The sequence below is a fragment of the Meles meles genome, chromosome 12 (genome assembly GCF_922984935.1).
Source record: "Meles meles chromosome 12, mMelMel3.1 paternal haplotype, whole genome shotgun sequence".
In the NCBI taxonomy this organism is placed as follows: Eukaryota; Metazoa; Chordata; class Mammalia; order Carnivora; family Mustelidae; genus Meles; species Meles meles.
Window position 1 is genome coordinate 81972168 of NC_060077.1, and position 23260 is coordinate 81995427.

General features: G+C 37.6%; 1 protein-coding gene across 7 annotated transcripts in view; it reads right to left on the bottom strand.

Annotated features, from left to right (window-relative positions):
- The window catches only part of PIGN (phosphatidylinositol glycan anchor biosynthesis class N), a 106201-nt gene that overhangs the window by 8054 nt on the left and 74887 nt on the right, over positions 1–23260 (bottom strand). For all 7 annotated transcript variants that reach the window (XM_046025663.1, XM_046025661.1, XM_046025662.1 and 4 more), the window contains 7 exons: positions 20455–20557; positions 18544–18630; positions 15615–15670; positions 15245–15320; positions 13382–13455; positions 3095–3137; positions 844–896 (listed from right to left, as the gene is read on the bottom strand). In XM_046025663.1, coding sequence (XP_045881619.1) covers positions 844–896; positions 3095–3137; positions 13382–13455; positions 15245–15320; positions 15615–15670; positions 18544–18630; positions 20455–20557 — 492 coding nt within the window. The remainder of the gene's footprint in view (positions 1–843; positions 897–3094; positions 3138–13381; positions 13456–15244; positions 15321–15614; positions 15671–18543; positions 18631–20454; positions 20558–23260) is intronic.

The following is a 23260-nucleotide window of genomic DNA, read 5'->3' on the forward strand; positions in this document are numbered from 1 at the left end:
TAAGCAGTCAAGCTTAAGAGTAATGACAACAAAATGACGTAGGGACATCTTTTACATGCCTGGCATATATGGAATGAAGGAGATTCGAATAAGATGAGGCAGGGAGGCAAACGTGTCTATAAATGAGAAAGCAGGACCAGGAATGGGCTGCCTTAGAGGCAGGGACAGAGGAGAGGATGTCTAACACAATCTCACCCAAACCTACGCACTTCCCAGCAACACAAGTACTAAATAAATATTGACTAAATGAAAAAAAATCAGCCTATAAAAATGTGTGTATTGCCTCCAAATGCATGTGAAAGCAAAAAAAGGCAAAAAGATCGACTTTGTTTTCTTTCTCTCAGAGAAGAAATTTAACAGATTATGGCAATCATTCACACTCAAATCATAATAAAGAAAAACTGACGTTTTGTTCAGATTATACTAGAACACTGTTGTAAGGTCTCACATGTTAAGTGTTCTCATATTAAAGATTCTAAGAGGCAGATAACGATTACACTCAATTTAAATTGCCACACAAAGTTCATACTGCCACTGAAAGACTGGGAGATTATGAGGACAGACTCTGAAAACCCAGATCAGATTCAAACAGTTTCTCTTACACCTTCCCGCCGTCCTATCGTTCTCTCCAGAGTTAGCATCTATCCTCACATCATCCCAAGAAAACACGTGCTAATGTGTTAATGCTAAGAAATGGTGAGACATGTCTCACTTCCAGAGGCTTAAAATAATCGCTACTTGTTATGTTTACCTCAAAAATCAAATTGGTACCTTCTACTAAGATGTCAAGTTATTATTTTTTCTCTGTATTCTTAAGAATTTCAATGTGAATATATACAGCACCTTGTTCCAATATCAAGCCAGCTGCCGTAATCCTTGACCAAGAAGAAAAAATGCTGTAAAATAAAACAAAATATAGCTCCATTAAAAACAAAGGGATTTTGATTCAGGTGAAAAACAGTGTTATTTTAGGATTACGAGTTTCAGACTTTTGATCTCTCATAACTACTATCTGATTAGAATCCATAAGAATGTGCTCTTTACAGAAATTTCTGCTTGGACTGAAATGAGCAATAGCCTAAAAGCGAGACATAGCATTACCACTCAATCAAATGGACACAAAAGTGACATTTATGAATAGCTAAAAATAAAAATAACCAACTTAATTTTTACAAGAAAGCTCTAAGCCCAACGCGGGGCTTGAACTCAAGACCCCGAGATCAAAAGTTGCAGGTTCTACTGATTTTAATAAAAGACAATAATAATACCAAAGACCTCAGTGAAAAACAGCATATCGTCCATTTATCAGCAAATATCTACTGACAGCCTACTACGTACTAATCACTGTGGTAGGTCCTTGAGGTAAACTCTCTTTGGGAATTATATAATCTAGTGAATTATTCAATCAAATTATCGGGTGTGTGTGGTGTGTGTGTGTGGGTGGGTGATGAGTGTTAACAGTGGAAAAGACAGGCAATTATGGGAACACAAAGGAAGAGGTACATAACCCAGACGGAGTACAAGGCAAGGCTGTCCCAATAAAAAGTCTACAGATCTAAGCAGATAGTAGGAGTCAGATGAAAGAGGAGTCTGAGGAGATCAGATGAGAGTATGTTTCTGACAGAGGGAGAAACCTATGTGAATGTCAGGAGTCCAGAGGGAGTGGCAGGTCGAGGTGAGGAGCCTGGTGTGGAGAAAACAAGGTGTGAGATGATGTTGGTCAAGTAAGCAGAAGTGAGGCCACAAATGGCTTTGTAAGCTAAAGGATGCAATCTGACTCTTTATAAAATTAATCAGAGAATTTAAATTCCTTTCTATTAACCTGTCTTACTCATTTGCCACTTTGTGAGGAAGACTGAAAGCTGATTTTTTCTAACATTATTATGTATTGTCCATTTCAGATACATACTGGATACCCAGTTCAACAGAACACAAAAATGCTCTCTCCTAAACCAAGTGACTAAGAATCTGATTGGGAAGTTAGTCCATTTGGTGTCTCTCATCGGTTCTGGCATAGGACTTTATATAGTGAAGAATGAGCTTAACCCAAAGAGAAATATGGCCTTTGCCTTCAGCTGCCTGGAGTGATTTCTAGGCCCATGGAATGTCATGTTTCATGGGAGTATTTTGCCTGGGGGGGCCTTAGCCACTAGACTGTCTAATAACATGATTTATATTGGGGGCTTTGGGCCATGTGGTATCAGTTCCACCTCTAGAAGGACTGAACGTTAAAGGTCAGTCATGGGAACAAAATGTGATTGATCTCCATTAAAAAGCTGACACCAAGGCTCTCGTGAGCCTCGTCGGCAACACTCCCTATGAACGTCACACACCGGTGCTGGAAGAGTAATGCCGTCCTGACTCCACAGGCAGGGGAGGACCAGAGTTCCACAGCCGGACCCTTCCTAGACTCTGCCTTCAGAATCTCTTCCCTTGGATAACTTTAATCTGTATCCTTTCCTATCATAAACCATAACTGTGAATATAATAGTTTTCCATGAGTTGTGTCCTTCTAGTGAATGATCAAACCTGAGGGTATTCTGAGAACACCCAAACTTGTAGGTGTAAAGTAGGTTCTTTTTCTTAATATGCTACATACAAGAGGCCCACCTGTATGCTCCTTACTCGGAACTCCCTTAGGAGAGTCATTAACTTGGTAACATGTTCCCACTTGAAAAGCTCTATTTCTTCTTTCCTTCCTTCCTTCCTTCCGTTTTCTCAATCTCAGAGAAGGGTTAGAACAATCAACATTTCAAGTAGGAAAATGATGTATTACCTATATCTAAAGTTAGCTTTTTCTGTGAACTTCCTATGGAAGGCTCATTTCAGACACAATGCACCATGGAAGACTAGGTATAAAATGACAGATGCAAATAAATCAAGTAAGTAGACTTTTGGCACCTTCAGAAGAACACCTTCTCGCATAAGTCATATGAAAGGAAGTAATTTATGTGTGTGTAATTTACGCCAACACTTATAACTTAGTATCTAAAGATTTCATGCACAGGAATGCATTCAGATTTCTCTTGATTAAATTAAATCAGCACTTAACTTTCTCAATCTTATTTATACTGAATATTCAATAATGCCTTACCAAAGCCATAATGTCTGATATGATGAGAACCATGAGAAAAAGGCTGGGAAAAAAAAATAAAAAAAGTTTAATGTCATAGAACAGGCACATTTTTAAAGCACATTAAAATAAAAACAAGAATAATAAGATAATCCTTTATTAGTATTTTTACTTCTGAAAATACTATTTTAGAGAAGGGCTCTTTTCACATTCTAATGGGTGACTGGTCCCACAGGGATGGTCTGGAATTCAAAGATGCTATTTAACATTTTGAATATTTATTTCAAAGGTGGGAAAGGGATGTGAATTATGATTTTTATTTATTATCATTTATTTATTTTGGAGAGGTGGGGGGAGAGGAGGAAAGGGTGGGGGAAAGGACAGAAGGAGAGAGAGAATCCCAAGTAGGCTCCATGTTCAGCTCAGAGCCCAACGCGGGGTGTGATCTCACGAACCTGATATCATGACCTGAGCTGAAATCAAGTGTTGGACCTTAACCAACTAAGCCACCCAGGTGCCCAGAATTATGATTTTTAATGAAACTTTTTATTTTGAGATAATCACATGCAATTAGAAGAAACAATATAGAGGGATCTCATGTACTCCTGGCCTAGTGTCCCCCAAGGTACTATCTTTAAAACTATAGTACAATATCACAACTAGGATATTGACACTGATACTGTCAAGATACAGAATGTTTCCACCGTTACAACATCCCTCATGATACTGTTCTATAGCAACATCTATCCTCCCTGCACTGACTTCCTGCCTAACCCCTAACCCCTGAAAACCACTAATCTGTTCTCCGTTCCTATAATTCTGTCGTTTCAAGAGTGTTGTATAAGTGGAATCATTTATATAACACTTTGTAACCTGTTGGGATTGTATTTTTCACTCAGCATAATTCCCTTGAGATTCATCTAAGATATTGCAATGTATCAGTAGTTTGATCCTTTTTATTGCTGAGTAGTCCTCCATTTATTAATGTACCACAGTCTGCCTAAGCATTCAAACACTGAAAGACATTACAAATACAGCTGCTATAAACATTTGAGTAGAGTTTTTTATGCAAACATAAGCTCTAACTTCTCTATAAAAAATACCACAGAGTGTAACTGTTGGATCTTACGGCAGTTGCAAGTTTGGTTTAGTAAGAAACTAAAATTCTATGGGATGCCTGGGTGGCTCAGTCCATTAAATGCCTGCTTTCAGCTCAGGTCATGATTCCAGGGTCCTGAGATCGTGTCTCACATTGGGCTCCTTGCTTAGCGGGGAGCCTGCTTCTCCCTCTGCCTGCTGCTTCCCCTGCTTGTGCGCGTGTCTCTCTGACAAATAACAAAATCCTGAAACAAACAAACAAACAAAAAAAACAAAAAAAAAAAGAAAACTCTTTTCAGAGCGGTTATGTAATATATGTTCTGCAATATATGAGAGCAATTTCTTTGCATCTTTACCAGCATTTGATGTCACTACTTTTTATTTTTAGCTATTCTGATCGCTGTGTAATGATACCTCACCATGGTTTTAATATGAATTTCCTTTATCATTAACAATGTTGAACAACTTCAACTGCCATCTATATACGCTCTCAGGTCTTTTGCTCATTTTCTCCTGTTTGGTGTTTACTGTTGAGTTTTGAGAGTTCTTTATATATTCTGGATAGTAGTCCTTGGTCAGATACATAGTTTGTAAGTAAATATTCTCTGCCAGTATGTAGCTTATCTTTTCATTCTCCTAATAGAATCTTCTTTTCTGTAGAGCAAAAGCTGTGAATTTTGATTAAGTCTAATTTATCAATTTTTCCTTACATGGATCATGGTTTTGGTGTCAAGTATAACTCTTTCCTAGCCCAAACCTCAAAGATTTTTTCTTATGCTTTTCCTAAAAGTTTGAATCTGTGGTCTCTTTTGAGTTAATTTTTATGTAAGGTGTAAAATTTTGGTTGAGATTTTAAAAAAGTATCACAGCATGCCTACTTGAGTTCCTTAACCAGGCAACGAAGAACTTAATGGTCATATGTAATACAGAAACTTAACTTTTTTATTTGCAGAAGAAATGGACAAATTTCCCTCCCCCACTAAGGTATCATAACAATTAGGTAATAAAAGGGAAGAATGCAAAACATTTTTGTTATCTAGTGCTTTCCTCTTAAGCCCAAACAGAAAATAACAATGAGAAGTATTCTCAGATTTTAAAAACTTCTATATACAATACAGAGCTGCAAGAAAGCTTAGATTTCTCTCATCTCATTTACAAGTTTAATGTTCTAAAAAAGTCTTTCCTCCAGGGAAAACTCATGTGATCAATCATTGAATTGCATTACACAGTTCCATTTCAACTCGTCTAAAGTCAGTATGCTTATTCTGAAATCATCCTTGACTTCTTTTAGACATAATTGTTTTTCAAACTATAGGTCTAAAATGTAGAAATGTCACTCAATAGTTTACATACACAGACATATAGCACAAGTCAGACTTATCATATCTAACCGAAGTGTTATGTATCATTCAAAACAAGTCTGACACAACAGACATACAATAAGTGTTTAAACTAAGAGTTTGTGGAGAACACAATGGTCATTTGGTAAAGCCTTCTGAACAAAGCGCCAATTCTCCAAGTAACAGTCCCAGTGAAAGCTCTGTCTAACATGGGCTTTAATGGTTCCAGTTACTGAACCCACTCCAATTTACACAGCCCCAATTACAAAATGCTTTCCTTCTTTGAATCAAAATCAGTGAAATAAAAATTCCACCCTATGGCTCTGGTTCTTCTGAGACAAAAAGAAAAAAAGAAACACAAAGCAATCTACACATTTAATGCAATCCCTACCAAAATACCCCCAGCATTTTTCAGAGCTAGAACAATCCTAAAATTTGTATGGAACCACAAAAGACCCCAAACAGCCAAAGCAGCCTTGAAAAAGAGAAGCAAAGCTGGAAGCATCACAATTCCAGACTCAAGCTCTATTACAAAGCTGCAGGGATTAAGACAGGATGCTACTGGCACCAAAACAGACAGATCAATGGAACAGAAGAGAAAAATCCAGAAATGGACCCACAACTCTATGGTCAACTAATCTTTTTTTTTTTTTTTTTTTTTTTGGTCAACTAATCTTTGACAAAGCAGGAAAGAATATCATCCAATGGAAAAAAGACGGTCTCCTCAACGAATGGTGTTGGGAAAACTGGACAGCAACAAGCAGAAGAATGAAACTGGACCACTTTCTTATACCATACACAAAAGTAAATTCAAAATGGATGGAAAGACCTAAATGTGAGACAGGAATCCATCAAAATCTTAGAGGAAAACACAGGCTTTGACATTGGCCATAGCAACTCCTTACTAGACATATGACAAGAGGCAAGGGAAACAAAAGCAAAAATGAACTACTGGGTCGTCAAGATAAAAAGCTTCTTGGGGTGCCTGAGTGGCTCAGTTGGTTGAGTGTCTGATTTTTGATTTTGGCTCAGGTCATGAGCTCAGGGTTGTGAGATCAAGCTCCTTGTTGGGCTCTGCACAGGGTATGGAGCTGCTGAAGATGTTCTCTTTCCCTCTTCTTTGCCCTTCACCCCTCTCTCCTTCGCTCCCTTTTTCACTCTTCCTCTCTCACACAAAAAAAAAGAAAAAAAAGGAAAAGGAAAGAAGAGAAAAGAAAACAAAGATAAAAGGCTTCTGCACAGTGAAGGAAACAATCAACAAAACTAAAAGGCAACCTTAGGAATGGGAGCAGATATTTGCAAATGACATATCTGATAAAGAGTTAGTATCCAAAATCTATAAAGAACTTATCAAACTCAACACCCCCCAAAAACAAATAATCTAGTTAAGAAATAGGCAGAAGACAAGAATAGACATTTTTCCAAAGAAGACAGATAGATGGTTAATAGACACATGAAAAGATGCTCAACATCACTTATCATCGGGGAAATAAAAATCAAAACTACAATGAGATACCACCTCACACCTGTCAGGACGGCTAAAATTAACACAGGAAACAACAAATGTTGGCGAGGATGCAGAGAAAGGGGGAAATCCTCTTACACTGTTAGTGGAAATGCAGACTGGTGCAGCTTCTCTGGAAAACAACACAGAGGTTCCTCAAAAAGTGAAAAATGGAACTAACCTATGACCCAGGAATTATACTACTAGTTATTTACCCAAAGGACACAAAATACTGTTTTTAAGGGACACATGTGCCCCGATGTTTACAGCAGCATTCTCAACAAGAGCCCAGATGTCCACTGACTGATGAATGGCTAAAGAAGATGTGGTATATGCATATACAATGGACAATTACTCAGTCATCAAAAAAAAAAAAAAAATGAAATCTTGCCATTTGCAATGATGTGGATGGAACTAGAGTGTATTACACTAAGCAAAACAAGTCAGTTAGAGAAAGACAAATAGCATATGATTTCATTTGTATGTGGAATTTTAAGAAACAAAACAGATGAACATGGTTGGGGGAAGAAAGAGAGGGAGGCAAACCATAAGAGACTCTTATGATAGAGAATAAACTGAGGGCCAGTGGAGGGAAGGTGGGCAGGGGATGGGCTAAATGGGGGATGGGTATTAAGGAGGGCACTTGTGATGACCACTGGGTGTTATGTAAGTGATAAATCACTAAATTCTACTCCTGAAACCAATATTACACTGTATGTTAACTAACTAGAATTTAAATAAAAACTTGAAACAAAAAAAATGCAATTTAAATGCAACAGACTTTTAAATATATTTTTAAATTTATTTATTTATTTATTTTCAGCGTAACAGTATTCATTGTTTTTGCACAACACCCAGTGCTCCATGCAATACGTGCCCTCCCTATTACCCACCACCTGTTCCCCCAACCTCCCATCCCCGACCCTTCAAAACCCTTAGGTTGTTTTTCAGAGTCCATAGTCTCTTATGGTTCACCTCCCCTTCCAATTTTTTTTTTTTTTATAAACATATAATGTATTTTTATCCCCAGGGGTACAGGTCTGTGAATCGCCAGGTTTACACACTTCACAGCACTCACGATAGCACATACCCTCCCCAATGTCCATAACCCCCTCCCCCTCTCCCAACCCCACCTTCCCCCAGCAACCTCCAGTTTGTTCTTTGAGATTAAGAGTCATTTATGGGGGCGCCTGGGTGGCTCAGTGGTTTAAGCCGCTGCCTTCGGCTCAGGTCATGATCTCAGGGTCCTGGGATCAAGTCCCACATCGGGCTCTCTGCTCGGCAGGGAGCCTGCTTCCCTCTCACTCTCTCTGCCTGCCTCTCTGCCTACTTGTGATCTCTGTCTGTCAAATAAATAAATAAAATCTTAAAAAAAAAATTAAAAAAAAAGAGTCATTTATGGTTTGTCTTAAATATCTTTTTTGAAGTTTGGTTTGACATTTTTAGATGTTTTCTAAAACCACATTTTATTGTAGGACACAGATGATGTTCTGCAACCCTTTCAAAGTAAGACACACCTGATTAGGATACTTACTATCTTCTCAACCTCAGTTTCCTTATTTATAGAATGGGCAGAGTAATACCTACTTCATAGCACTGTTAAGAAAATTAAGTGATCTATGTAAAGTATCTAATACAGTGCCTGCATATGGTAGATGCCTAATATATACTGGTTTCTTTTTCATTCCTTGTAACAAAAACTTTAGATAAAATTAAAGACACAGTGAAAGAATCTCTGCCCTTTCAGAGTTCATAGGATGGGTATTAGTTTGCTTGGGCTGTTATAACAAAGTACCACAGACTGGGGAGTTCAAGAACAGCAACGTATTCTCTTGTAGTTTTGGAGGCTGAGTCTGAGGTCAAGGTGTTGGCAGAGTGCTCTCATTCTGAGGCTTCTTTCCTTGGCTTGGAGATGGCCATGTTCTCCCTTTGTGTTCGTATGGTCTCTCCTCTGTGTGTGTGGGGGTTCTAATCTCTTCCTATAAAGACACCATATATATTGGACTAGGGCCCACCATGACCTCATTTTACCTTAATTATCTCCTGGAAGGTCCTATCTCAAATATAGTCCTATTCGGCATATGCTTTGTTGGTGTGGGGATGGGGGAGGGCACACAATTGTGCCCACAATAGAATGTGGAAAATAGAAAAATAGAAAAGTAAGAAATAGTTCATCATGGGGTATCTAGATGGCACAGTTAGTTAAGCATCCAAATTCTGGTTTCAGCTCAGGTCGTGATCTCAGGGTCATGAGATGGAGCCCTGCACCAGGTTTCACAGTCAGCGTGCAGTCTAGTCTGCTGAAGTTTCTCTCTCCCTCTCCCTCTGCCCCTTCCCCCTGCAGGCGTGCTCTCTCTCTCCCTCTCTCTTTCTCTCTCAAATAAATAAATCTTAAAAAAAAAAAAAAGTTCCATCACCATATGAGTTACCTAACTTTAGCTAGGAATTTGGGGCGACGGCAGCTGGGTCGGAAAAGTTCATCAGAGAATATGATGTCTGACCTAACACTCAATTAACAAGAAGGAAAAAGCTTTTTCAGAGCAAATTAGAAGTAGTATGTGGAGACTGAGGAACGGAGAAGTTGTCCAAGGTCACACAGCTAGTGAGCGGGCAGCTTTCTTTTCCTTTTTTTTTTTTTTTTTAAGATTTTATTTGAGAGAGACAGAGAAAGAGAGCACGAGCTGGGGAGAAGCAGAGGGGGAGGGAGAAGCAGACTGCTGAACCGGGAGCCCGACACAGGGCTTGATCCTGGGGGTCCAGCACCATGCCCCAAGCGGAAGGGAGACGCTAAACTGACTGAGCCACCCAGGTACCCCAGGGCAGAATTTCAACATAGCAAGTCTGGTCTCAGAACCTGTTCTCCTAGCCATGATGCACATTGTCTCCCCAAGGCACTATCTACTCTTGAAGTCTTGGGCATGCTTGCCATTTTCTCCTGAATGTGTCCTTCGTCTCCCTTGCTTATTCATATGTTGTTCAGACAGGAAGGTATAAATGTGACAGTGTTTAACACTTATGGTGATCAAATTACTATGAAAGTACGATGGGATAATTACTCTCGTTCTGGAAATAATATTTCTATTAAAAGCTGGTTAGTTTTGATATTTTATCTCTTGTTTTCAAGCTACTGAGCACCTAGATCTTTTGAGACTGTCCCATGAGTACTCCTTGATTCAAGAACCAAATGCACGCTACTGGGTTTTTAGACAAATGATGAGTGTTGGCTCTTACTACCTCCACCAACCCACTCAGGTCATTCACCTCCAACAGTCACCTCCAACCACTTCCCTGCTTTTACTCTCGTCCCCCTAAGGGTATTAGCCATAGAACAGACAACGGAGCCTTTGAGACCTTCCAATTGCTTCTTGCCACAACTAGGAAAAATTCGGAAGTCAAACTGTGGCCAAAATGGCCTCCTATGATCCGGCCCCTGCCTCTCTCCAACCGTCCTTCCGACAATTCTGCTAGCACACTCTGCTTATGGGCGGCCCTCCTGCTGCTCTGCAAACACTCAACACCCAGCTTCACCTCACGCCCTGTGTATGCTCCACACCCTCTACCTGAAAGTGCTCTTTTCTCGTATAGTTTCATGGTTCACTCTGTGTTTATTTCAGTCTCTGCTTAAATGTCTCCCCTTCAATCTATTTTCCTTCCTGACATTTAACACAATCTGACATTTTATGGCAACTGTTTCATTTCTTATTCATCTCACTGAGTACATGGTAAGTTCTAGTCACCACTGTATTACCAGCAGCTAGAACAGTGGCTGTTTGTAATAGAAACTCAAAACATTATATGCTAAATGAATGGTAGACATAACCAGCATAAAATAAAAATGAAAATGGCTACTACTACACATTGTGACATTTCTTATAGACATATGAGAACTTCTACATTTTGGTTCCATAGAACACTACAAAATGGTCCCAAACCACCAAATAACACTATAGAAAGCTAAAATCACCAGGGTAAAATCTGTAAGTGACAATAATGATGGAAGAAGCAAATCTTCTTGACAAAAACCAGCTCTATACTCTGACCCAGGTAAATCAGTTAGACCTGCTGGAGATAATGGCCATCAAAAGAAATCACACTAGCACAAACTAAAATTCAAAGATTTTAATCTATGAAATATATCTAATATGAAAATTAGATAAATGAACCCAAATTTCTTTGTTAAGAAATTTTTAAAAAGATTTTATTTATTTGACAGAGAGTGATAGAGAGAGGGAGAACATAAGCAGGGGGAGTGGGAGGAGAAGCAGGCTTCCTGCTGAGCAGGGAGCCCAATGCAGGGCTGGATCCCAGGACAGACGCTTAACAACTGAGTACACAGGCACCCCTCTTTGTTAAGAAATTTTAGAATATTCACTTCATATAAAACTAATGAAAAAATTAAGCTGGCTTAACATAGTTTACACTAGAAAATGCTCTGGCAATAAAAGTGATTTAATATAGATAGAATTCTGATTCAAATTTGAATTCCTAAATATGGAAGCATACTATCCCGAAGATCAAAACATCTAGTAAAACAGAATAGTATATTTTAAATGACAGTGTCAAAACATCTTATATTCATTTCAGTTAGTACAGGGCATGAGAAGCTAGCTTTTTGGTTGCTAGATCACACTGCTGACAATTTGACCTCCCCAAATTCTTTTTTCAATCACTACTGTTTATCCATGGCTCTCTTGTATATTTGAGTATGTAATCAAATGTAGAACAGATCTTTTAGGTCTCCTTATTTGGTTGATTGTCAAATACTTCTGTAATCCTAAAACCTTCTTCTCTTTCTCAGCTGTTCCCCAGCTCTCTTGTGCTTTGTTGCTTTCTAAAGGTGGGGAAGCTCCAGGTCCTCTCATGCTGTGAAGTGGATTAGCCTCAAAGTATCTTTTTCAGCTCTAACAGGCTCTTGAGGTTGTCTGTTTCCCACATCCATTCCAAACTACTACTTCTTGCTCTCTAACACCTTCCAGGCTAGAATGAACTTGTGCTCGTTAGAGTTCATTCAGACATAATCTGAAATCTGTTGGATGAGGCATTTGGGAAAGAAACTGTTTCCTTGATTGGAGGGGATAGGTTAGATTTTCATTATTTATAACCAAAGGCATCATTTTTTTTCAAACATATTTTTTTTAAGGTTTTATTTATTTGACAGAGAGAGAAAATAAGTGGCGGGGGGGGGGGGGGTGGGCAGAGGGAGAGGGAGAAGCAGACTCCCCACTGAGCAGGGAGCCCGACCCCAGGACCCCGAGATCATGACCTGAGCAGAAGGCAGATCCTTAACACACCTCTACTTTTCATTCCACATGTTACCAGTTCCTCTGAGTTAAACCTTAAAATCCCTGCTAAAAAAAAATGTATCCACTAACATAGATGCAAGAAAGTACATATAATTTACCAGTTTTTAATCGCATCTAAGTCACTATTTTTTATGTGATACTGCCAACGTATAAATGTTTTCGCTGTTAAAATTTATGTAAATATCCTACAAAATACTAAATTAAACTAGAAAGAAATTTCTACTATTTTTAAACAGTGGAAGAAAACCTTTTAAAATTATACTTGTTATTAAGGCATATGAAAATAATATGCTAAACCCAGTTCTAGCTTAAACTCATCAAAAAGAACATGCAAATTTATGCTAATATTAGTTATTTCTTTCAGCACTGAATATGCCAGTTTGATTCAAGAATAACGGAACTGCTAAGAAGCTTCGTATTTATCTCAAGTGTCTTTCAGAGAGACTGATCAGTCCTGTGCTGATGAGACAATTTTATTAGTTAAAAAAAGCAAATAGTTTAGTTGATAGCTTCTCTTTGAGAGTAGTCATTGCTTAAGACTGACTGCTCCAGAAATTTCTCAAAACTTAGAAAGAATAATTTCCATTCCACTTGTCAAATATGTAAAAAATAAGACTAAGAAGCTATGTAAATTATTGACATGTAGAACAGCTGACTTAAAGTAAAATGAAATAATATTAGTACATTTATCTCATACATATTTAAGAAATAACCCAAAAGAAAACAGAATGATATCCCTTGTGTTTTGTAACCACAATTATACCTATAATAAACAAGTCATTAACTATAATTCAACATTTATGTTTTACTGTTTTCTAGGGAAGCTCTTCACTGGCTTGAATAATATCCTAATAACATTTTATTCTTGAGAAAGCATATTTGTCTGCTGGGGCTCTAATCAACTAATTTCCTCTAATGACAGCTGAACTCTGGCTATAAGGGTACAACATTTTGCTCTCATTTTTATAATAAACAACCTTTGCTACAGCACTGTAGCAATCACATATCTACTCTTACTGCCTGAACATGGGCAAGTCCAACGCTTCTTAAACATTTACTTTACCTTTTTGAAGATAACTGGGTAGTTAGCTGAACTGCTTCAAAAGCACACATCACAAGAACAAAGGGGATTAAAATCTGTTTAAAAGGACGAAAAACCATGCTGTGGTTAGCTGAAACATTTGAAAAACTTAAAAACAAATGTTATTTCTGCAGTATTTCAACTTTTCAAGTAAATTTTATCTCTATTAGTGAAGAGCAAACTCCAAACCATGACATCGATGACACATAGAATACTGATGAAAGATTTAAAAATCTACATCAACACTGTATATAGCATAAAACGATAAATATCAACACTTATTCCAAATAAAACCTGATACAAATTTTTGTTCTAACTCATAATAATTAATGACCATATTCAAATGTTTCCGAGAGAGTATGAGGGGCACAAAATGCCCAAATCAGATAAATTATAGAGCTTGATAATTTGATTCACAGATCCCTGAATCCATCTGGTCACTTGATATTATAACTCTATAAACATGGTGCATTTATCTTAATACAACTTTCTTTCTGATTATATAATTCATATTCACTGTAAAGTGTTTGTTAAAAAATTGAGAAAAGTATATCATAATTTATACTGATTGAAAACCCATAATCTAGAGCTAATGCTGTTAATATTTTGAGATACTGCTTTTAATAAGTAATTAAAAATACATATATGTACACTTGATGTATAATAAAAAAGAAAAAATATGGAAAAGAAATGGTGTTCAGCACTGTGTAAGATTCCTTCAAGTGAAGGACACAGACTAAAATAGTTTGGGAGAACCTTCACTTCTGGCCACATTAGTCAAAAAGAGCCATGCAGTGCATTATTTCAGGAAAGCTCTTAATGAGGCTGGAGAATAAAGATCTAGTATTCTACTTTAAACTTTTGTTTTCTTTACTTTTTAATGAAAGGCCAATGGTCTCCAGTCAAGTAAGAAAAGAGCACTATCATTTAAAAACATAAATGAAAGTTCAAGAAATAATACATGTTGTAAAATAACTCAACAGGTAAATATAAAAAAATAAAATAACTAAATAGAAATTGGAACATGAGAAAAACAACTTTTTAACATTTCCTAAGGTTAGATTTGGTAACCTTAATTTTACCTTAATTATCTCTTTAAAGGTCCTATCTCAAATATAGTTCCATATTTATTAATTATTAATGCAGTAATAAAAAAGGATAGTAATCCAATTAAGAGAAACATACTTTTAACAATTAGTACTTATGTGATCTGACAGAAGGTAATTAGATTTTAGACAGATATATGCCAACTGCCTAAAATGTGCCAGGCACTGTGGCGGAGGGAATGAGACAGAAGAAAGGAAAGAACGTGAATTACATTCCATAGGAGTCTGAACCTCCAAAGCTGAGGAATTTGCCATTATCTTGGTATGGTCAGCACCCAGCTGGTGCCTGCTACATTACTGAATGTAAGCGCTCAATGACGGATTTGTGGAGTCAATCAATCAATCAATTCCAGGTACATGGATTATGAGAAAAGATCACAACATGTGGGTAGTCTCGTGGGGAGCATACAGAATCTTTGGGAGCACTGCAGTTCTGATCTGCACTGCCCTTTCCCACGGGTTTTAATCGTCTGTGATAGGACTTCCCAGGAGTTACACAGAATCTGTACTCTGGAATTTAAATGGGCTTAAGGATAAAGCAAAAAGGTTAACTGTATTTTGGAGTAAAAGCTAAAGGGTCCCAACTCTGATTCAGCATCATCTGTGAAGGTATCTTCTTTCAATGCTATTTCACTCTGTCACAATGACTTTATAGTCTTAACGTCATATAATGTTACATAATCTTAATGTCACGAAGAACTGATAATCAATATCTTAACAGGAAAATAAGAAAACTAACCTTCCACATCATCAGGGCTCCCATCATAAAAGGACTAAACACGGTCAGAAAGCAATAGACAGAGGCAAGATCAAAGCTAAGGAACCAACATAAAGAAAAAAGATTTTAGAATTCACATTGTAACTTTAAAAGAATGTTCTACTAAAAAGGATGTTTAAACTAACTTTCTGAAACTATTCTTACTAAAACACAAGCATACATTGTATCAAGACTATCAGGAAACCACTAAAAGGAATGAGGTAGATCTCTATGCGCCAATAACATACCAATCTCCAAAATACCCTTCAGTATAAAAAAACCACGGTACAGAACAAAATTCTAACTTGTATTATCTCTCATTATAAATATGCTCTTTTCATTTTAAAATTACCTGTTAATAGAAGCTATGTTCCCAGTTCCAAAAAATGCTGTCACTAAGAAGAAAACCTAAATACAGTTAAGGAAATGCCAAAACAAGTCAGAATTCATACAAATTTCTCCTTCATTTAGAAAAGGTATTTCTATTCTACCATGAGGGTAACTTGATTTTTACCCTGTACATGTGGCCATAAACTGTTGCTAGTGAATGTTCCATTATACCTCCTTGTGAATGCATTTTGAAAGAAACAGACTGAAGAGGGAATGTGCTAAGAATCGGAGGCCTGAGAGGTTATCCTCACTTGTCACTAGTGTCTTTGGGAGGGCATTTTCCTCCTCTCTAGCAAAAGCAAATCAGAGTATTGTATCTGGAGCTGGCCACTGGTGATTATCTCACAAGAACAGGGACCTAGTGCATCAGATAGATATTTTCAGGAGAAAATTTCAGCTCATATATACTTGCTGTGTGCCCATTACATGTGAAATGTGCTAGGTTCTTTGGAAGGCTCAGAAAGAAAGAAGAGACCACGTTCTCAAATAATTCAATGGAGAATGAGACATGAGAAAATGTTAGACATCTTTTGGACACTTTTCAATCTTTTATTTGTTTTAGTGCAGTAGTAAAAGGTAAATATTAATCCTGTTGGTGTCTTAAGAACTAACTGCTAGGAAAGCACTAGGAAAATACTGCCTGCCCCATTGACAGGACTCAATAAATGTTAGCTATTTTATTATTGTAGACATATACACGAAAGTGGTAAAGAAACACTGAAGAGGATATATGAATTACGACAACTTTCAGTGAAAAGGTGGCAAGTGAGTTGGTGACTTGAACCTCAAGTGTATTCACAGATCTAGTCACTCACCCAATCAACTAACCAGCAAACCAACCTTTATTGTCTAGTATGTCAGAGGCAAAATTAGACACTAAGAACATAAATATGAATAAAATAGTCTCAAAGTGCTCACACGGTAACTAGGATTATGAGGATTTACAGAAGTATGTGAGAGGCATTTTAAGGTAAACGGGGAAAAGAAAAGACATAGTCAAGAAACACTGAGAGGTATGATAGAAGCTTAGGGATTACTGAAAGATACAATGGAAGATAAAGCAGGAACACAGATTGGTGGCCCATCAATAAAAAGCCTTGAATTTTACTGTGGAGACAACGAAAAGCCAGAAACACTTTAGATGACCGATACAAGAAACACCAGTGACAGTGAGATATTCAAATCAGGGAGATAAGTAATTACAGGCAGGAAACACAATTGGAAAGCTATTTCAGTAGTTCATGTCAGGGGCAAGGAAGGTCTGTACCGATGCAGTGGGAGCAGAGACGGAGAAGGAGGGGAGACAGTGGGACCTTAGAACTGGATAAGAAGTAGTTAAATATGACAAGTTTGATGGCCTGGGTGACTGGGAATATGGTGCTGCCATTCAATAAGATGAGACCCATTAGAGAGACTTTGGAGAGGGGTTGTTAGTCAGTTTGGGACATACATTTGGTGATGCCCAGCAGGATATTAGACATATGGCTCGTGAGGTCAAAAGAGGTCAAGGCTGGAGAAGTAAATCTCGGAGTTGTCTGCACGGAGATGTCAGTCAAAGCTATAGGACAGGGTGACAGCATCTAGGCAGGGTAAGGTAGGATAAGGGTAGAGCTTGGAGAAGAACATCTTTCGAGATCAGACAAAGGAAGAGTATGTTCTAGTGAAGGAGAAGAGAGATGATATAAAAGCTAAGAGGAGACCTGGATCATGTCCTGGAGGGAAAGGGAAAAGGAAGAGAAGTCAACAGCGTTGAATGTTATAAGTGGTCAAGTGAAATTGAAGCCCGGACTGTGCCGTCAGGGAGCCCCTGCAGACCACTGACGGCACAGCCTCGGCAGGGACAGGTGCATGTATTCACAGAGCTACCGGGTGCCGGGCACTGCTCAAGGCTTAGATATACAGTATGTAAGTGGAGAGGAAATGGTAGCAGCAACTACAAATTTTTCTTTTAAGGAGCTTGGTCGTAAACAAAGACAAAATGAAATTATACTTTAGGGGGAGGCAGGGTTCAAGGGAAGGTACAATACAAGGGAAGAAGTGTTGATTGGTCGAGGGTGAGCGCAAGGAGTCCGCAAAGAGAGAGCAAAACCGAGGACAGAAGCAAGAGGAAGAAGGACAGCACCACGGTAAGGTCAAAGGAAATATTCCTCCCTCCAAATTTCTTTTTTAATTAATTATTTATTTATTTGACAGAGAGAGATCACAAGTAGAGAGGCCGACAGAGAGAGAGAGAGAGAGAGAAGCAGGCTCCCTGCTGAGCAGACAGCCCGATGCGGGACTCGATCCCAGGACCCCGAGATCATGACCTGAGCCGAAGGCAGCGGCTTAACCCACTGAGCCACCCAGGTGCCCCATGCCTCCAAATTTCTTGAAGCCAGTCAGCCAGCCTTCCCAAATGGGACTTCATTCTGCCCTACTGTCTTTCAAACTTGTAACACTAACAATTTTCATGCAATGTTGCCTCTGATGTGATTCAAAAACTTTGTGAGGTAGATGCCATAGAGCATGAACACCGTATAAAACACACATAGAAAGTACAAACCAAACTCATTATAGTGGTTTCATCTGGAGTCGGGAATTGAAAAAAAAAAAAACCAAAAAACTTTAGCTTTAGCAGTAATGTTTTAATTTTTAAAAAATGTGTGACACGTGTGACAAAATGGTAACTGTTGATCTCTTAGATGGCGGGAATATACACATGTACATTTGCTTGTTATATCATTCTGCATGCTTCTCTACAGTTTCAACATTTTTTAAAGATGTGGATCGTATGAGAAAATTATGGCTGAGAGGGAGTTAAATGGCCCCCAAGTGGTCGTGAGCAGCGGAAGTACCGCCTTACTCCACTACATGGCAAGTTACAGCACCTTAGAAGTCCAAACAAAGGATACAAGGAAAAAGGCCCTGCGGACGTCATCCAGATAGAGCTGTTGAAACTGGGTAATATCAGGACTGCAGGTGAACCGGAGACTGGTGACCTGTGAGACAGTAAGAAATACCTGAGCACACAAGGACAGTTCGTTTACTCCTACTCTCAAAGGCAAACTTCCAGTCTGGTACAATAGCTGGAAAGTTATCCTGCACTGACAAAATTAATTAATAATACAGCTGTTCCTATAGTTTAATTACATCTTAATACAATCTGCTAAAAGTTAGAATACATTGCTAATAATATGCTAAAACAGAGCTGTGGTATTGCTAAATGTGTAATAAAAGGGAGAATCGGGCTTTTCCTTATCCTGTATAAATGCTTCACTTTCAAATCCCTATATAACTCTTTAAGTCCTGATTTCTCAGTGTCCTGATATTCTAAAACCCAGCTACAGTATCATATTTTAAAAAATTATAAAATCAAATATTTGTTTCTTTGTTCTTCTGTTAGTTATTTTCTCTATATACAAATGCAAAATATTCCTATTTTTGGTAAAATAGAAAGTGGCTCAATTTTTAAAAAATATTTTATTTGTTATTTGACAGAGAGAGACACAGTGACAGAGGGAACACAAGGTGGGGGAGTGGGAGAGGGAGAAGCAGGCTTCCCACTGAGCAGGGAGCCCGAAGCTGGGCTTGATCCCAGGACCCTGGGATCATGACCTGAGCCCAAGGCAGATGTCCAATGACTGAGCCATTCAATTTCAGTCACTCAATTTTAACAAGAAGGATGCACTTTTGCTTAACCCCTTCTAACCCAAACAGAAAAACTCATGGGGAAACTTTCCCCTCCTCCACTATCCATGTAATTTTCCACTAAGTTCTTTGGATGCTTTAATACTCCTTTCTATAAAAAGAAATACCTGCTTTCTGTTAAAAACAGAATTTAAAAAATGACAATGAATCTCATTTTTAGATTTCATATTTAATACTAAAATATTTAATATTTGCTATTAAGGACAGTCTGACCATTTACTAGAATCTGAAAAAACTGTTTTCACGTACTGTTTTTAATATTCCAGAGCTTAATGTTAAAAACCAGTAATTATCTAATTACTTCAATATAGTTTCCTCATTATTGAAATTAATTGTTTTAAATGACCAATTACTCTCTAAGCTCTACTGGAACCGGTAATGGATGGATCAATGGACCAACTATGAAGGTGTTTTTCTGCAATATTCATTTTATCTGACCTCAGTAAAACTGTAAATATTCTGCCACCAATGGTTTATAATTACCTTCAGTTCAAAAATAAAGGCAAGAGACATCAATTTAACTCCATAGCTCAGTATGATAAATGTGTCCTTAAAATTTAGCTGGCTTTTAGCCAATTCAAAGTGTACTGTGTTGAATAAACGGCCTAAGATTTGGATTGAGGCCACGATCACTAGGGTGGCAGAAAAAGCAATTTGGAGTAGGACCCTAGAAAGAGAAAAACAACACCGCAATCACAAATGTCGCCTTATGATCAAATTCATGCACTGACTTGTGACAACATAAATATTCTTGTGACTGCAATTAATTGAGGGAAAGAAAAATGAGATATGAAAACAGAGGAAAATACGATGAAGAGCATTCTTTCTCCTCCACTCCTTCATTTACATTGATGTTTTCGTACATCAGGGATTCTCAAATAATCTCTAAGAATAACCCAACCTATTTCATGCCTATAAAAGAATAAAATCATGCTTTTCTGTTGTAAATGAACAATTTTCTTATAAACTGCTTAACTTGATTATTAATCATTAACTTAATTATGACTGTCTTAAATGGTGCATAGTTTTGGATGAAATAACACTGCAACTTTTGTACAGAAGAGAGAATATTTTAATATTCTCAAATAAACGCAACAATGATTTTGACAAGCTACCTTCTGTTTATAGGAAACAGTGGGTTGCCGCAGGGTTTCTTGTTCCACCTGTATCCACACAAACATTAAGCATGACAATACTAATGGAAAGAGAGCTTCATACCTAAGGGACAAGGGGATTTGGGGTGGCAGTGAGAGGTGGAAAAAAAAAAGAAAAAAACATTAAACAAGTAAAAATGCAAATTTATGCAAAAATTAAAACAACCTTGATAATACTTCAAAGTCACAATATCACAAAATTTAAATTTTCTAGGCTCTCCAGAAAAAGAAAGCGGGAAGGGAAAGGAACACTTAAATATCAACTCCAACACCATCTTTTTTTTTAAATTTATTAAATCTTGAGATCATTTTAATTTTTTAAATAGTTGAGATAATTAGAAATCACTCATAAGGTAAATACACAAAAAAGGAAAGAAAACATTAAGATGGAGGTAAAAAGACAATGCCTGAGTTAAAATCATTAATATACCCAGAAGAGCAAGACCAATGTTCCGAATTTAAAAAAAGGGGGGGGGGGGCGGTGTGCGTGATACAGACCTAAATCTCCAAGAAAGAAAGAAAGAAAGAAAAAAAAAAGAACCAATAAACACATGAAAATACCTTTGACCTTACTGATAACTGATATGGAAACTAAAACAATAGGAAGATAACACATTCACTTATCACATTTATCCAGTAAAAAAAAAGTAATGTCAACAAGAGTATAACGAAAACCAACTCTCACACTCTCTACATAGGAATAAACAATTTCTGGAAGGCAATTTAAAACTCTACATCAAAAATCTCAAATATATTCATATATCATAATCCAATGATCTCACTTCTAGGAATTTACCCTGAGACAATAATCCACTATGGGCACTAGAATTCTCATATGAAGATGTTTGTAGTAATACTGTTTACAGAAGGGAAAAAACAAACAAAAAAGACAGGAAACAAGCTAGGCAGTGATTAAATGACGTATGGCACATCTCTAGGCCAGTATAATGGGGACATTATAATATGGACAAAGGAGAAATGTTCATGAGATAAGACAGTGACAGTCTTTTCTACTCCTCTTCCAGCCGACTTAGGGATAAATGTGTCACCTTTGTTATCCCTCAAATACCCTGTTATAGTTCTTCGAGCACCATTTTCATCACGTGTTCACTGACACGCCTTTCTCGCCGGTCTGGACAAGCTCTGACCACGTCAGTCTTGTCACCACTGCAGGTCCAGCTAATTAGTATTCGCTGAGTCAGTGACTTAAGCAGGAGTTCCTAAACAAAATCAAACTAACCAAACCAAAACAACTTTATTTCTCTCAACTTTTTCACCTACATATATTTTTTTAAGATTTTATTTATTTATTTGAGAGAGAGAGAGACAGAGACAGAGCACCAGAAGAGGAGCCAGCAAGGAGCCAGATGCAGGACTTGATCCCAGGACTCTGGGATCGTGACCAGAGCCGAAGACAGAGGCTTAACCGACTGAGCCACCCAGGCGCTCCTCAACTCTTTCACCTATTGAACTCTGTTCCATTTGGTGCTGCTTCCCAAACATGAGACGACAAAAGAAGCAAAATGCTTTAAATTCTATCACTGATCATAAAAATAAAAACTGAAGGCCAGGGAAAAGGAAGTATTTGGATTCAGAAAGCATACACAAATCACCTGGTATATAAGATGTAGAATACCCAAATATATGAACAGACAATATATACATGAGGAAGTATCATTAGTCAAACAGATGCAGAAAATCTATACAAAGCTGCACCATTTTTGACCTATTAAAATAGCCACTGATGTTCTTATTTAAAAATGAAAATACTAAATACTGTGAAGGATAGGATCTCTCATCAGTTGCTGGTGATATTATAAACTGGCACTGTTCTGAAGACAGAAGTAAAAAAAAAGAAATAAATAAATTCATACTCTATGGCCACCTATACTACATGTGAGAAATGAACAAATGAAGTAATAGAAACTATATAGAAAGCTTGGCACAAAAACATAACTCAAAATATTATAATAAAAATATAAATAAATAAAATGACCAAAAATAGAGGAATGGCTAAATGAATTAAGGTTCATCCACATCACAGAATATTAAATATCTATGAAAAGGATGGTTAGGAAGCCTATGAGCCACCTGGGACAATGCTTCTAAAATAATGTTAGGTATGGGGCATCTGGGTGGCACAGTTGGAGAAGCATCCGACTCCTGATTTGACCCAGGTGGTGATCTCAGGGTTGTAAAGTTGGGCTCTGTGCTCAGTGTGGAGTCTGCTTATGACTCTCTCCCTTTTCCGCTGCCCCTGCCCCCCTCACTCTCTCTCAAATAAAGAAATGAATAAATCTTAAAATAATATTATGTAGAGAAAAAAGATAAAATGGTAAGTACATGGACTATGATTAATACTATGTTAAAAAGACAAACAGGTAAGACTAGAAGAAATATATCAGAGTATCAGCAGGATGCGTAGGGTTAATAGATGATTTTCCCCTTTATCCATACTTTCCAAAGTGCGATCAATACTATGTTTATAATGGTTTTAAAAACATAATTGAAAAACAAATGTTGACCTAGAATACCTGTATCTTAGCCATTCTTTAAAATTTAGTTCAACTTCCACAGGAGTCCCTGATGGCACAAATTCAGCTGCCCTCCTCAAATTCTTTCTCTAGCCATTCTTTATATCTTATAATTCCCAGTCTAATTAAGTCACAATAACTTAACTGTTGCATTCTGTAAGTGTCTAACACTGTAAAATAAAGTCTTTACTTTATAGCAGCTTACAACTCTATTAGACACCTGGGGTAAGCTC